The sequence below is a fragment of the Streptopelia decaocto genome (genome assembly GCF_964273445.1).
Source record: "Streptopelia decaocto genome assembly, chromosome: 2".
In the NCBI taxonomy this organism is placed as follows: domain Eukaryota; kingdom Metazoa; phylum Chordata; class Aves; order Columbiformes; family Columbidae; genus Streptopelia; species Streptopelia decaocto.
Window position 1 is genome coordinate 44,609,511 of NC_138655.1, and position 15,697 is coordinate 44,625,207.

Consider the following 15,697-nt stretch of genomic DNA (forward strand, 5'->3'; position numbering starts at 1 on the left):
AAAATCTAATAAAAATCATCATACTTTGGCAAGACTTACCTGTCACTCCTAAGATCACTTTTTAAAAATACTGGCAAGCACCAGCCATACTGTCAGATGTTATTTTTGACAATAAATCACTTTTTACTTCCCAGTTGAGCTATTTCAATCTTTTGTCCCTTCATAATTCTGGAGAGCATCATTCAACAGAGAGCATTATTAGATTTCATGCCTGTCTGTGACAATGAATGCATCTAATTTTATGCCTAAAGCAAATTTACCTGTTCACTGAGCTGTATGACTTGAGTTTCCAAATCTTTATCTGATTTGGATGCTGAGCTGCTTGGCGCAGCTTTTTTTGCTGAAGATGGGCGAGAAGGTGTTGATCCTGGTTTAGAAGCTGGACTGGATTTAGCAGCACCTGAAAAACAAAATAAATAAATAATAATAAAGACTTGTCTCCATGTTAAATACATTTCTATTAACTTGGTACTGAAATAAAAGTATTAATTTTACACATAGCCATTCTCTCTTACTTCAAGGTGACACTGAGGAAATTCCAGTGCTGCTATACCTTGAGGAAGGAAAAAACACATTTCCCAGCAGTTTTTACTTTGAGTTTACTACTGAGAGTGAAGGAATTCTGGAACTAAAATAAACAAACATCAAACTAGGAGTATAAATTTCGCTTAGCTGTCAGCAGCTTTCAGCTTAAAGAAAACATGCTGTTAGCAGACTATTCCCCCAGCCCAATATTTAGTGTACGTAGCTATCTTCAATGCCCCTGGAGAAAAGAGAGACTTGAAAAATTCAGCTAAACTGTGCCTTCCTCATTTTCAAACATAAACCATCCTGAGACAAGGGCATTGAGATTCAGACAGAGCACGTAGAACTGAATCCGTCAGTGAACACACAGTTGCCATAGTGACCAGGAGATGAGTTTTGATCTGCCTAGGTTTTGCTATTTGTTTTTAATTACTTGCACTGCAAATCTGCCAGAATATGGAGCAACGTCTTTACCAGCAAAAATGGCAGGTAACAAGTGTGCCCAGGTACTCTTTTTGACAATGCCAGTGGCACGCAAATGCCCAAGCAGAGGGACATTTATGTGCAAAGGTTTGCAGCGCCTTCACAGCAGCCCCACAGCCAGCTCCTCATAGCTTGCTCTGCCTCTCCATCTTTCCTCTCCTTGTCAGCTCTTTGGATTTAGTCGCTTGGCCCCGGTATACCAGGGCCCAGCTCACAGCCATCCACCCTGCCTGGGCTCCCACAAGCACTGTGCTCTGTCTCGCAGCCTTTTCCTTGTTCCCTCCAACTCGGAATAAATTTTAGACACAGCAGACATACATCTGGTGCAAAAATTGCTTGGGTTGAGAAGAGAGAACAGAAACTCAGTCCTCTCTCCAACCTATTTCATTTGATTTATTAAAGCAGCCACGTGAATGAGAAGTCCAGCTCTGCAGCACCCACGTTTATTGCTGCTTCTTATGAAGAGCAAAATACAGTTGTCTGGACACACTCATGGGGCTCCACGGCCATTGTCCTCCATCAAATGTTATCAGCTCTGAAGCCTGGGACACACAAAGTGTGGGAGAAAACCTGAATCCAGCAAACACCCAGCTCCCAGTGAGCTCTGAGATTGCAATTCACCAATTCTGCAGGGATATGCCGGAGCTTTCTGAGCAGTCACCTTCCACCCCACACCTCCCCAGCTGCTCCTCCAATATCATTATTTGGTTTATAGCACACTATAAATTGTTCTAAATTATCATTTCCACAACACATCCTCACTGTCAGACAACACTTCAATAAGGCCATTCACTGTAAACCTGATGTTTTACAAAGGTCTTACTAAGAAGAAATCACAAGAGGTCAAGGAAAGGCAGGAGGGGGAGAACAACAACTTGTCAGCTGTCCCTGTGAACAAACTGTGGAGTTCACATGGTCTCACTAACCTAAAACTGGGTAGAGTGGTCCCTTGGAGGAGCTGAAAAGCGGTGGGAGAGCAACAACGGGTTATTTAATCAAGCTAGCTTAGGCTTTTCTTATTTAGTCTCAGGCCCCCCTCTGTAACAAGCATCTCCTCCTGCCTCTAGGGATAACTCTGTCTTAACCGGGTCACCTAATGCCAACAGAACATAAATAAACAACTGGATAATTCAGTTGACTTGTGCAAACATTTCTGTGCAAGATGTTCAACCCTCCCTTTCTATGCTCCTTAAAACGGGATAGATTAAATTTTTTTTTTCTTTTTTTTTAGAAATTGGTGACTCCACTCCAGTAACTTCTATGTTTAAATCCTTATAATTACACACACAAACTCACCTCTAGTAGATTTCAGACACAATACACAGACTCACTGAAGTGGGAAAAATGCAATGTTGTGTATACCCCTGAAATTAAACTTCTTTTCACCTCATTCTTAGATCAGCAAAGAATAAATAATTTGTGGGAAAACATTAAAAAATGCCAAGATCTTTTGCCGCTATTTCTTTCTTTAGGCAATTTCATAAACTTTAGCACCCTGCCTTCATTATGCATTGTCCACGTTCGGTCCACATTTTGACTAACTAAAAATCAGCTGCTTAAGAGGGGGATTGTTAAAATGCTCTCGAAGCCAGGAAAATAATTTTCATTTGGATTAGTAGATAAATAGAAGAAAAGTGGTGTTAAAAAATTCAAGATAAACACACATGAAATAATCTCTTTGCCTATAGCATTCTAGCAGTGCCTGAAGTTATTTAATGAATACTTGTATCACATGCCACTGCAAAAGTTACCCATGCAAAATTTAAAATAAGATAAACCAAGGTATCAATGTTTATTTCTTATTGTATAGTACACCTGCAAGAAGCAGTTCAGGATATCAGCTGAAAATTAAATGCTATAAAACCAGCTATGGACCTTCAGATATGAAACCCTGGCTGGTCGATGCAGCTTCCCCCTGTACCAACCACCATTCTTCTACTTGAAGGCAGCACTGGACTCTCTCTAGGCAGCAAGACCCTCCACACAAGCCCAGCAGAAGCTGTTCAGCTTCTCCAGGGCGGCATCCCCTTCCCAGTCAGCTCTTTCTCCTAGGAGGTGATGGTGCAAGACCTTATTGCTGTCTACAATTACCTGAAAGGAGGTTGTGGCATGGAGGCTGTTGGTCTCTTCTCCCAAGAAGCAAGTGACAGGACAAGAGGAAATGGCCTCAAATTGCGCCAGGGGAGGTTCTGATCGGATATTAGGAAAAAATCATTCACCTAAAGGGTTGTCAGGCATTGGAACAGGCTGCCCAGGGAAGTGGTGGAGTCACCATCTCTGGAGGGGTTTAAAAGACATATAGATGAGGCTCTTAGGGACATGGTTTAGTACCAGTGTTAGAATAACACGTGGACTTGATGATCTTGAGGGTCTCTTCCAACCACAATGATTCTATGGTTCTATAACCTAAGCAAGGCACATGGTGCAGCCACAGCTTTTTGCTCCCTTTCAACCTCACAGCCCACAAAGCGAGCTAGTGCTTTGTAGGTCAGGGTTCTGATCACAGAAAGCCAAATCATTAAGCACACACTTCTTTTTAACCTGCAGAGGGAGTTAAGGGCAGAGCAAGCACAACCATTTAATCCCCAGGTATTCTCTCTAATTTGCAGCCGAGGTGCCCTCCCAGAGCGTGCTGAGCACACTCACATCGCCATCGGCAGACAGAGAGAGCTGGAAAGCGCCAATTCACCGCATTATCATCTGCCCTCCTTTGAAAACAACAAAGCCTTTTGAATTTCTTCATAAAAATGTTCCTGAGCTTTATAAAGTCCAGACAAACCAAAAAGAAATCGACTTCTGCTCCACTGCTCTGCATCAGTTCTTAAATGAACACAATATTCTAATTTTAGCAATGCAGATAAAAACCAGCTAAATAACCTGAGTGTTTCAGACGGTATCAGAGACAGCTGGATAGAACTTAATTGCAACAGAGAATGCCTAGGGATTTCTAATTTAAAATTTCCTGAAGGAAAAAAAAGCTTTACTGAACATTTATTCTGAAACATCAGTTTTAGAAGTAGCTCAGAGGTAAGCCTCCCATTCAAACAGAATCTTAATTTCATAAAAGAATTAAAAGATGATGGTTGGCAGAGCTGTGAAAGCACTTGAGATAACCAGTTATCTAAACAGAGACGAAAGATCTTGGTAGACTTAATGACTTTGCCACTGAGCACCACAATGGCTTTACAGTCAATTAGTGCAAGTGGGGAATAGCTCCTAGTGCATTGCTCAGAGTGGCTATATATTCTAAGCAGTTTAAATTCTGTCCAACATAATATCTTCTATGAAAAAATTTATATATAATGCACATACATCTTCCGATAGAAAACATCTGATAACCAGCTCTTTTCACTGACAACTGAGAGAACGGCATGGTAATCAGTGCCATAAATATTGCCCATTACCGATCCCTTTTCAAGCCTACTGCTCATGTTCCAAAAGAAGTGCAGAGCCCTTTCCCTGGAGAGGAACAGTCCATGACCCAGTCCGTGCTGGTGGCCAACAGTCTGGAAAGCAGCACAGCAGAAAAGGGCTTGGGCATCCAGGTGGACACCAAGCTGAGCACGAGCCAGCAACACACGCTGACAGCAAGGAATGCCAACAGCCTCCTGGGCTGCTCGGGGAAGAGAGTTGCCAGCAGGTTGAGGGACGTGATCCTCCGCTTTTACTCAGCGCTGAGGTGAGGCACATCTGGAGCGCTAGGTCCAGTTCTGGGCTCCCCAGTGTGAGCAAGCCAGGAACATGCTGGAGAGAGGCCAACAAAGGGCCACAAAGATGAATGAGGGACTGGAGCACCTCAAGTATGACGAAAGACTGAGAGAGCTGGGACTGTTCAGCCTGGAGATGAGAAGGGCCACCGGGGATCTTATCCATACTCAATGGGAGGTTGCAAAGAAGACAGAGCCAGGCGCTTTTCAGTGGTGCCCAGTCAAAGGACGAGAGGCAGCAGGCACACACTGAAATGCAAGAAATTCCATTTAAACAGAAGAAAAAAAAATCTTCTCCGGGCAACTTGTTGCAGTATTTGATTACCCTCACAGCGAGGCTGGCGGGGTCTCCATCCTTGGAGATACTCAAAACCTGACTGGACATGGTGCTGGGCAACTCTAGGTGACCCTGGTTTGAGCAGAGGGATTGGACTGGCTGCCCTCTGAGATGCCTTCCCACCTCCACTGATCTGTGAGGATTTCTATTACAGCATGCTCTGATTTTAGGACAATACAGAGTCCAACTGGAATATTTTTTAAACAGTTATCACAGCTGCTTCAATTAGCACCTGGATAACTTTTTGTGCCTCTAGCAGAGATGGCAAAAATAAATTCATAGTTGAAAGAAATTATTTTGTTCTTGCACTGAAAGAAGTTAGATGAACCAGCTTTGAAAGGCAGTAGTTTTCTATCTGTGGTTCTCCAGAAACAATTGCTAATGAGTCCCACAATAATTAAATATATCCCCCTCCAGTTCCAGCTTTACTATTCTTTATGCTAAAGACATAAGTTTTGCAAACAGATGTACACTTCTGAAATTTAAAGCAGCGGATGTTGGCACTGTTCAGGTTTTGGGTACAACAAAGCTAGGCTGCAAATTACAGGTCCCTTTACATCACAAGCTCAGTCTTGCAGACAAGAGACCTATTTAATGTTTAGAGAGAAATCTTCCTTGAAGCTATGTGAGTAATTAGTATGCTGTTAAATATTTATGTAAAATTCCAAGGAAACTTGTGCATGAATACAATGAGGACGTGCGTGAAGACAGCGTGGAGAGTAATGGAAGCCCTGAGCAAGCACGAGACTTGGCTGAGCCCTCACAACCATGGCTTCAATGGAATTTGCGAATCACTTGCAGCGTATCTTCAGTTAAATTAAAGGACTTCATGAAGTGAATATTCCTGACTCATGCCATAGAAGAAAAAACAAAACAAAAAACAAAACCAAAACACAAGAGGCCACAAAACTAGCAATTTCTTCATGAGCTAAAGAAAAACTCTCCCCTCACAAAGAGTGAGAACAGTAAATGAATTAATATTCACACATGCTTATTGAGGCAGCTACACTGGGATGGTAGAAACTGCTCCATTTAGGGATACTTAATGGCATAAGTGATGACAAATGATACTTAATGGGAATGAAACAACCTCAGACAAAAATCTGACTCAACTTGCAGCATCCCAACAAGCTGTGGTGCAGCCACCTAATTACGTTGTGGTGCTCACCTCCCTGGGGTGGCAGGGCCCTTCTGTTCCCTCAGCTCTCCATACCTGCACTGCTGTTGGCTACAGGACAGTCTGATGAGCTCTACATTGATCATCACTGCCAGACAGCTGGCAAAGCGAATTGTGTACAAATACTTGAAACTGAAGCATCTTTTACAAATTTCAAAAGAGCACTTCAAGCAAGAACATACAATGGAGTCTACTTGTCAGATGAAAAAGTTTTGTTGATGGCATGACTCCCTCAGTTCATTTTTAATAGAAGGAGATTTGATAGGTGGGAAACTAACCACATCCTTTACCCCTTCATAAATGACGACTTTTCTTTAGATTTAAAATAACCAACATTTTAATGGCAACTATTAGTTGTTCTCAACTGAAACTCCTATTTTCTCTAAAAACATCTTCAAGCGTGCAAGCATCCATCTTCAATGGATGAAATCATTCTGCATAGGCTTAACAGAAGAATACTATTTAAAATTTAAAATGCTCTTAAAACCCTGCATTTTCTAAAATTCAACTGTCTGCTTAGCTATAAGGTGAAAGCAGTCTCAAAAAGAAAGAAAACATGCAAAGAAATGCATATTGAAATACGAAAGATCATGCAAAAATTTGAGCAACACAGACATTCAAACCACACCCACAGCAGACTGAAAATTAAGAGAGCAATTTTCTCCACTGTTTTTCAAACACAATCTTCCTTCTAGAAAAAAAGGCCCTGGCTCCTGCGCTGCAAGCAGCGTTCCTTCATGGTCTAAACTCTCAGGCTCAGTGGGTTTAAAAATTAAACTCTCTTGATGCTGGCAGAGGGGGTGTGTCTGTATTAAGGCTGAGCCACTTTCCCCTCTGTCTCCCAGGCCAGCACTGTCACCACACATGCTGTTGCTGTCAGCTCATACAATCCTTGGCCTCATATGAACTAGGCACAAAAGCGTTTTCAATTTGGGCTCTTCTCATCTCCGGCTCTGCCACATCGCACTGGAGCACCAGCACCATTGCGAGGAGAGGTTGCCATCGCCAATACCAAGTGCCTGCCACCTGAGGAAAAAGGTGGCACGTTTCAGTGGAAACCAAAGGGAAAAAAAAAAGCATTGGAAGGTATTTCCTAGTCCCTCAGGAGTCCTAGCTATGTCACCAGCTGCTAAAATAAAATCACTTTCATTGAGTATTTTTATCCCTCAAAATTAATTTACAGCACATCTGTCACAGTAGGATATACCATTTCCCTATAGAAAAATCAGTATTTTTCTTGCATAATTGGCTCTTTGATGGCACACACATTATATATAAAGCATTCATGCACAAACAGTTCATTCTGCCCTGGTTATTTTCCCTGTCATAGCGTGAGTATTTTTAGCCCTCATGTGATCCTCCAGTATTTTCCAGCTCTGCTTTAGTCATCCTGCTCTCACTGAATATTTCAAACTAAAATGTCTAACAGCCTTCAGATCTAAGAACCTCTTGCATTTTTAGCTTATATGTAAATAATTAATTTTATTAGGGTGTCTTTGACCCACGTATTTTTGACAGCCCACACCCACACCCAAAGCAGTGCTCCATGGAGATTTGCTCTGACACACAGCAATATTACATAAGACACTAAGCTATAACCCTGACAACCTGATCATCGTTTTCGATTTGATCAGATGAAGATTTTTCTGCTATTTTCCACAGGGGGCATTAGCGCTGGCAGAAACAACAATGCCCTAATATTTTAATCCCTCGCCATAATTTTGCCTCTAGATCTGCAGGCTGTTTACCACTGGATTAGAGAAGAGCGGAGGCTGCTGGAGATCGAAAGTCGGCTCTGGGCTGGCAGATGGTGTTATATCTAAAAGCAGCTGTGATGCTGTTGGCAGGGAGCCTGCAGCGGTGGTCTTTGCTGCTGGCTGCACTCCTCCAAGGATGAAAACATACTCGTTCCCCCAGCAGGGAGCCGCATTTACCTGGCAACTCCTCCCTTGCTACTCCTGCTCTTTCTAGAAGCCGCCTTTTACACGTGTCACCGAAGCCATCGGCCCTGTGTACAGCCACCAGCTCGGCAACAAATCGGCTCTGTCTCTCAAGGAAGGGATGAGGCGGTGCGAGGGTGGCACAGCAGATTAGTTGTAGGCAACTATTTACGCTTCCATTTCCGAGCTGCATTACCCTTGACCTGCACTGACTCCTCAGTCAGATCGCCTTTGGAAGGGGTAGGGATGTGGCTGCCGGCCTGCTCACCGATTAACACAAAAACCGGTTCATTTTCAGATTTCTTGAGTTTTGGTTTGTTCTAAAAGCACTTTTAAAAATGAAATAAAGACCACAGTTGACATTTGCAAATATATAGGCAAGTAACCATGTATAGGTACGGAAAGCAGCCACCTGATACCACGAGTCTTGTCAAGCTTTAGTGACAGATTAAAATACCAAAAATAATTCTAACTCATGGCAGTACCTTTGTAGGTAAGCTTTCACAGTAGTCTTCAGGGATTTGACTGCTTTCTTCTTAACTGAAAGACATATCTTAAGTCTACCTCTGAAACTACAGTGTTAGAACAGTGTTATAAAGTAGTTATGAATAAGTAAAGAGATCAGTACCTCCTAAATCACTCAAAACCAGAATTCTGGCAAAGAGCACTTGAAGAGTTATTCTGTGGAATACCAGGAAACATCTGAAATGCATATGAAATTACTAGTAGTGAAATAAGTTATTATTTTAGAAATGTATATGTATATTCAATTTAGAATAGGCATATTTAAAAACCTGACCAAAGCAAAAATACAGTATGAATGTGTGCCCATATGTCTGCTTCCTCCTGATACTAAGCAACAAATGCATACATTTATGTAGGTCTACTGTATAATGTTTAAAAACTTTTAGATTATGCTGAAAGATCTTGTGGGTTCTTTACTTTCACTGTTGCTTCTTTTGGTTTTGTTAATGAACTGAAACAAGGCAGTACTAATATTTCAAAGCTTCAGTGTTAATATATAGCAAACCACATAAATCAAGAATGATACATGATAAAAAAGAAAACGTACAAAAGAGAGGCAAGCTATTGTGGCAAACTGCTATGGATGCTGGGAAATGCTTGCTGCATTGGTGTAACAAGTTATTGCATCAAGCAGCCCACCACGTTTACTGCTCCCACACCAAAACCAGTGGAAGTAAAGCCATAACTAAGACCTCAGCCATTTCACTGAAGACCCAGGAAAGTCATATAACAAAATAATCAATACAAAACTCATAGACAGCAGCTTAAACTGTGCCACTTGATGTACTGATGGGCATGTATTCCTTCTTTGAGCTCCAGATGGGGTTAGGGAATTCTTAACCTGCTGCAGGAAAACTCACAAGACCTTATCTTTTTGCCTTTTTCGTATAAACAGATAAACTTCTTTTGCTCACATTGGCCTATTATGGTTCCTTATAACAACTGCAATGAATACTCCTTCATTTCCAGCTAAGTGCACATGTGCACAAGACGGAGGTACAGCAGCACACCTCCCATGGCAACTTCCCAACGGCACAGACTTCCTTCCACATCACCGCAACGTACTACGGAACAGCAGGAGAAGAGGCACAGAGCAGCCTGCAAATGCGCACAGCACTCCTCCCAGAGGCTCATATCAACACACACCCAGGAAGGGCTCCCAGCCTTTCAAGCCACCAGGCTACGTGATGTGGTGAGGTGAGGCACAATGGCACAACGCTTCAGTGAAATGAAAATGTGCTTACCCAGAAACTGAATAAACCTAAGAATGACTGACACCTAACTGAAATAATCCTGTTCTAAAATGCAAGTAGCAAAAAAAGCCAGAAGTCTTACTTTACAAGCATAATGTCTATACCCACCCACTTTTCCGAGCTCAACAGTAAGAAAATCAGTGTCCTGCCTCTCATAATTCTGGACAATATTTAAGTTGATAATGAAGGAAGCTTTCCATGAAGAAGCTAACTCCCACAGCCACAGAATCTTAACAAAACTCATCACACTATATCTCAGTTGTCCTATTCCATACAAGGGCTGGGTGGCATGCGACACGCTCTTCATACAACCAGCAATGGGACACCAGATCACTGCTTTATCCTCCGTATCAGCTGGCTGGTTCCACTCCAGTAGCTATTCTGTTTCTCTAGGATTGTCACCTCCACAGCTTTAATTTGGATGACATGGTTGTCACTTTGGTAAAAACAAACCATCTGCAAGAAGAATTAACAAGCATGGTAAAGCCTGTATTTAATAAAAGTGTCTTTTCCAATTTCTCAATTGGACACCACCATGATATAAGCACTTGCGTTTTTTCATTTTCAAAGGGAATGCAAGACATCACACAGAAAATTATAGCGTACCAGGCCCTGAAATTCAGAAGTTCAGACACACTATGGTGCAAACCAAAGATGTAAACAAGCTTTAGAAGCCCAGAGCAGAACGGGCCAGCTATTAGGTGCTCAGTTTCCTGGAAGTGCTAATGAGCTGAAGGCAGCTGGCCAAGCATCCTCCACTTTGACGTCAGAAGTGATCAGAGCAGACTGCTGAAATCTGGGTATGATTCCAGAGTGCAAGTCAGCCTGAAACTGAGGGTGTCTCATACCTGCCCCTTCCCTGCTAGCACTGGTGCACATCTGAGCCCATGAGAAGACAGGTCACAGAATTAAGTAAACTGAAAAGAAATCAATATTTGAGGACTCAGGATGAATAAGGTAAAACCAGGACAGACCAATAAAGCAATTAAGTGTGTGTGCATGCGTGTTTCCGTATGCACAAGCCTATCTACCTACAGGCAACCAACCTCACTAACACTTGTTTAGAGTTTGGGTATTTTTTTAATGTGAGCTGCTTTCCTGGTCACTTAACTCTCAGTTATCAAAAAATGGCATCTGCTTAGTGACCAGAGATGTCCACATTACATAAACATGAAAGATCAGACTTAGTGCTTTGGCCTGTTCCAGGAACACCATTGTGGTTTAAGCCCAGTAGGCAGCTAAGCCCCCACACCTGCTCACTCACTGTCCCCTGGCAGGATGGGGCAAAGGACTAGAAAGGTAAAAATGAAAAAATTCACTGTTTGAGATAAAGACAGTTTCATAGGTAAGGAAAAAGTCATGCATGCAAGCAAGGCAAAACAAGGAATTCATTCATCACTTCCCATAGGCAAGCAGATGTTCAGCCATCTCCAGGAAAGCCAGACTCCATCATGCCTAACAACTATTTGGGAAGACAAATGCCATCACTGCCAATATCCTTCCCTTTCCCCAACTTCTATTGCTGAGTATGACATCATATGGTACAGAAAATCCGTCTGATCAGTTGGGGTCATCTGTGTCCCCTCCTAACTTCTTTGTACCCCCAGTCTACTTGCTACTGGGTCAGCGTGAGAAACAAGAAAGGCCTTGATGCTGTGCCAGCACTGTTCAGCAATAACTAAAACCTCCCTACATTATCAACACTGTTTTCATCACGAATCCAAAATATAGCCACATATAAGCTCCTGTGAAGAAAGTTAACTCTGTCCCCGCCCAAACCAGTACAAACGCAAAGTAAAAAGTGAGAACACAGAGGTATCTTTGAGAAAGAGCAATAGTTGCACGTTCCCCACTTAGAGGATGAGTGTACCTGAACAGTAAGCACATATAAAACCACAAATAAATCCATTTTTTCCTTCTGGTCAGCCTTTAAGATTTTGAAGCATTTCACTCACCATAAAATTAATTAAACAAAAATCTGCCTGTGGTAGCAATTTCTTGTAAGCGTGGAGCTGTGAGAGAGGACCACGCTCCTTTTAATGTTCTTGAATACACTCACACATATCTCATTCATTGCCAAGAAGGTTAAATGCCTTTGTCTCCACCATCAGCCATCACTAGAATCCACATTATTTGCATCAGGAGTTCAGCTGGGGACACCCTCTGCCAAAGGGGGCTGGGCCAAACTAGAGCACACCACAAGAAGTTAACTTCTGCCATCTCAGATGCTACGCCTATGACAAGGCAAAAAGAGCAGTCCAGCCACACGAGGAAATTATTTTTAACTAGTATTTATGTCAAATGGATCATGGTTCATAATTGTCTTCAGAGACAGAAACTGATTTCTTTAAGATGCAAAATACCTGCAGTTGGAGAATTTGCATGGTGAGACTTTTTGGGCAGGTTGAAGATCTGTTCACCAGGATCTGGTGGGGGAATAGCGTCTTGGCCTTGTCGAGCTTCCACAGGATCATACTCCTTCCCATCATAGTTAGCATCAAAGAACTTCTTAAACCATTGAATGAAATCTAAGTTGTCTTGGAAGCGCCCTTTGACCAGTTTTTCCACGGGAATTACCTGAAAGATGGAATAAAGGTTCCAATAACATATCATTGACATTTTTAAATATAAAAATTACATATACATAGTTATTTGAAAAAAAAATCTAGTAACTATATCAGCATATATTCCTCTGCCATAGTTTTCTTCCTAGAAGAAAGGAAATTATGGTGGATTTGGAAGTGGTCTTAATAAGAAATACACCAGAAATAAAATGAAGACATGGCCTTTGAAGTGCCTGTTCAGTAGGTGTATGTAAGCCTTTGTAACTGCTCCTCCACAGAGTTCCTCCTTTATTATTGCAGTGACAGACATGATGAAGCTGCTCTGAGAGTAACACTATATTCAACTACCTAGGGATTTCTGGTTTTAATGGACATGCTAAAGTTGGGCATTTTAAAAATGAACAGTTCTTCAAAAGGTCCAGAGAGCAGTTTCTTGCTCTCTGTCCTACCATTTGAACTACAAAAAACCCAGCAGCTTTTCAAAGACATGCTGAAGTTCAAACCAACCTACATTTTGGTAGTACATGTTTATCATATGAACCAACCCTGAGGTTTTAACCTTGTAATTTTTTTCCATTCCATATATAGCCATACATAGAACAGTTCATGGACAGGCAGAGTTGACTAAAACGCCTAGAAAGTTTTAGCAAAACAAAAGAAAGGCTACGAGGATGCCTCCATATCCTGCAAAATTTTTCACAGAAATGGAAGCCTCCAAAAGGTGGCTTGGGCCAATATTACAGTGTGAGGTGGTGGTTCAGCATCACTCTGCGGGAGGCTCAACCTTCACAGATGCTGTGGGCATCCAGGGACTATGAAGGGAACGCTGCAGAAGCAAGGCTGCCCTGCCTTGCTCAATTCATGCAGCCGATCTAAGAACCAGGTTCCATGGATCTTAATGCCTCCTGAATGCAGTCAATTTTCAGCCAGAAAAAGGGTACCTAAAACCATTGCAATTTGCTTTTCTTCAACGTTAAGCCAACTATGCAGCATTTTATAAGTCTATAATACTCCTACAAGGATTAACGTAGCACTTTGCATGTCCTTTCAGGTTGTTCCTTTTGTATCTTAATTCTGCATTGAGAAAGTACAGCAAGTTTGCTCCCTACAGAAAAACTGACAATGTTAACTTTATGAGGCTTTTCAATGTTTCACTAATGAGTTACACTCTAAATAGATGCATCTACAGCATTTTCAGGAAATAATGAGGGTTTTCCACTCTTTTCAAAAAGTCTTACAAGACTCTCTATTAAGGCTGTTTAAATTTCAAAATAAGGCCACACTAAAAGCCAGAGCAGAACCTTAAATGGATATACAGGTAGTACATCTGTGTAGAACTAAAGTATGACAACATAACTTCCATTATTCATTTTTATCAACAGAGTAGTTTACATTGGTGAGCCTGTCAAACTCACACATTCAACCACAAACCAGTACCTTATGGCTGAACAAACCATTCTCTAAGAGCCCTCCATTCTTTACAAGATCACATATGCTGGACAACCTACCAAATAATTGCATACATTATTTCAGCTCTTGAATACTTCAAATTCCTTAAACCCCATTTTGGACAAGAAACATGCAATACTTATAAGAACAGCATATTTCCAAGCCATTTGGTTGGAAATTCACGTCACCAGTAATTTTACTGTATCTAAAATTAAGGTTCACTGATGATAAGGAATTTCTAACACATGGTATTTTATCAAAAGGGTTTCTGATATTAAGATATAATGAGTCGGGCAGCACAATTCCTCAGCAGACACATGGACTCCATTTTCATTTTGTACCTAAATGGAGCATGCCAAATTTCTCCCTTCACACGTAAATACCTTTTTTTCAGATAATGAAAGATCATGAAGAACGTCTTCACATAGAACTTGTACTCCAGTTCTCAGTCCAAAAGTTGAAAAAGTTGAAAAAGCAGTTTGAAGTTTATTTGCCCTATTTATTCATTTCACCCTGTTTATACAACTTTTGAAACTTGTAGTGATTGAAATACAGAGTGCCTACCTTATCCACATTCATTCTTTTAAATGATGCTTGCAGAAGTTTGAAGTTGTGAATGTATTCATGCTCCAGCTTTGCTTGAAACTTCACTTTCTTCAAGCTAATGCACCCTGGGAACAACATGTCCATGAACTGGCAGTAAGCTGCTCCTATAACAAGAGAATGCGTTGACGTTAATCCAGATGCACCCAGCTAAGACCAAATGGCGTTTAATGTCATTAGCAGAAAGCATGAGCAGAAAGCAACCGTGCTGAATAAGTCCCTGCTGTAATTCAACCTAACACTATGCACCCAAGATCTACTTGCTTCATGTACATTGAATAGTGTAACATATTAATATGGGTTTTTTCCATTCACTCTGGATGCACGACACACTGTTGTGTAGCATCTGAAGAACCACCATGACTAACGCAAAGTAAATCTTTCTTCTATTTAAAACTGATATTCTTGGAATCCCTATACACCATAAGACTGTCCATACAGTGAGAAGATCACAGTCGAAATGGAAATCTCTTAATAAGCTCCCTCAATCCTCACACCTCCCTGAATTCTACCAAGCCAAGATCTTCTTTCTTCTAGCACCTATCTGAACACCAATCAAGTCCAAGGCAATCATTTAAGATTATATCACACCACAATTAAAAAAAAAAATTGTGAAGCTCTAGCTTGTTAAAACATATTAGCCAGTTCCCACCCCTCTAAAACAAACATCTTTACTGATTTTCATCTCCTAAGAAAGCATTTAAATAAGCAGACTTCAGAGTAGTCCACCCATAGATTTCAGAAGCTGGGCTGCCAGCTTTAGTTCTCAGTCAAAACAAGAAGCTTTCTAAGTTCAACTTTGAGGGGTACCTGAACTGGTGTATTAGTAGGTAGGGGTGTGTGTATAATTAAACCAGCACAGAGCTGCAAGTACATAGAAAGTTTCTGAACAGTGTACTGAGTACAGCTAACAGGCGCAGCCTTCTGTTGCACACAGGGAGCTTCCTCCTACATCATCATCACATCACTGTCATCTGCAAAATAAGTCCTTACTGTTGACACACTCAAGTGTTTGGAAATTAAGGCTGAAAATGTTTGAGGAAATCAGAGGAAAATCGATTTCAGTTCTTCTTCAGAACAGAGTTTTGTACAAAATGCTTTACACTCAGCAAAGGTTCAGTGAAATCCATTTCT

The 15,697-nt window shown here is 41.4% G+C and overlaps 1 protein-coding gene across 4 annotated transcripts in view; it reads right to left on the minus strand.

Annotated features, from left to right (window-relative positions):
• Positions 1-15,697, minus strand: part of MAPRE2 (microtubule associated protein RP/EB family member 2) — a 102,766-nt gene that overhangs the window by 11,122 nt on the left and 75,947 nt on the right. For all 4 annotated transcript variants that reach the window (XM_082046351.1, XM_082046349.1, XM_082046352.1 and 1 more), the window contains 3 exons: positions 14,525-14,670; positions 12,311-12,524; positions 261-400 (listed from right to left, as the gene is read on the minus strand). In XM_082046351.1, coding sequence (XP_081902477.1) covers positions 261-400; positions 12,311-12,524; positions 14,525-14,670 — 500 coding nt within the window. The remainder of the gene's footprint in view (positions 1-260; positions 401-12,310; positions 12,525-14,524; positions 14,671-15,697) is intronic.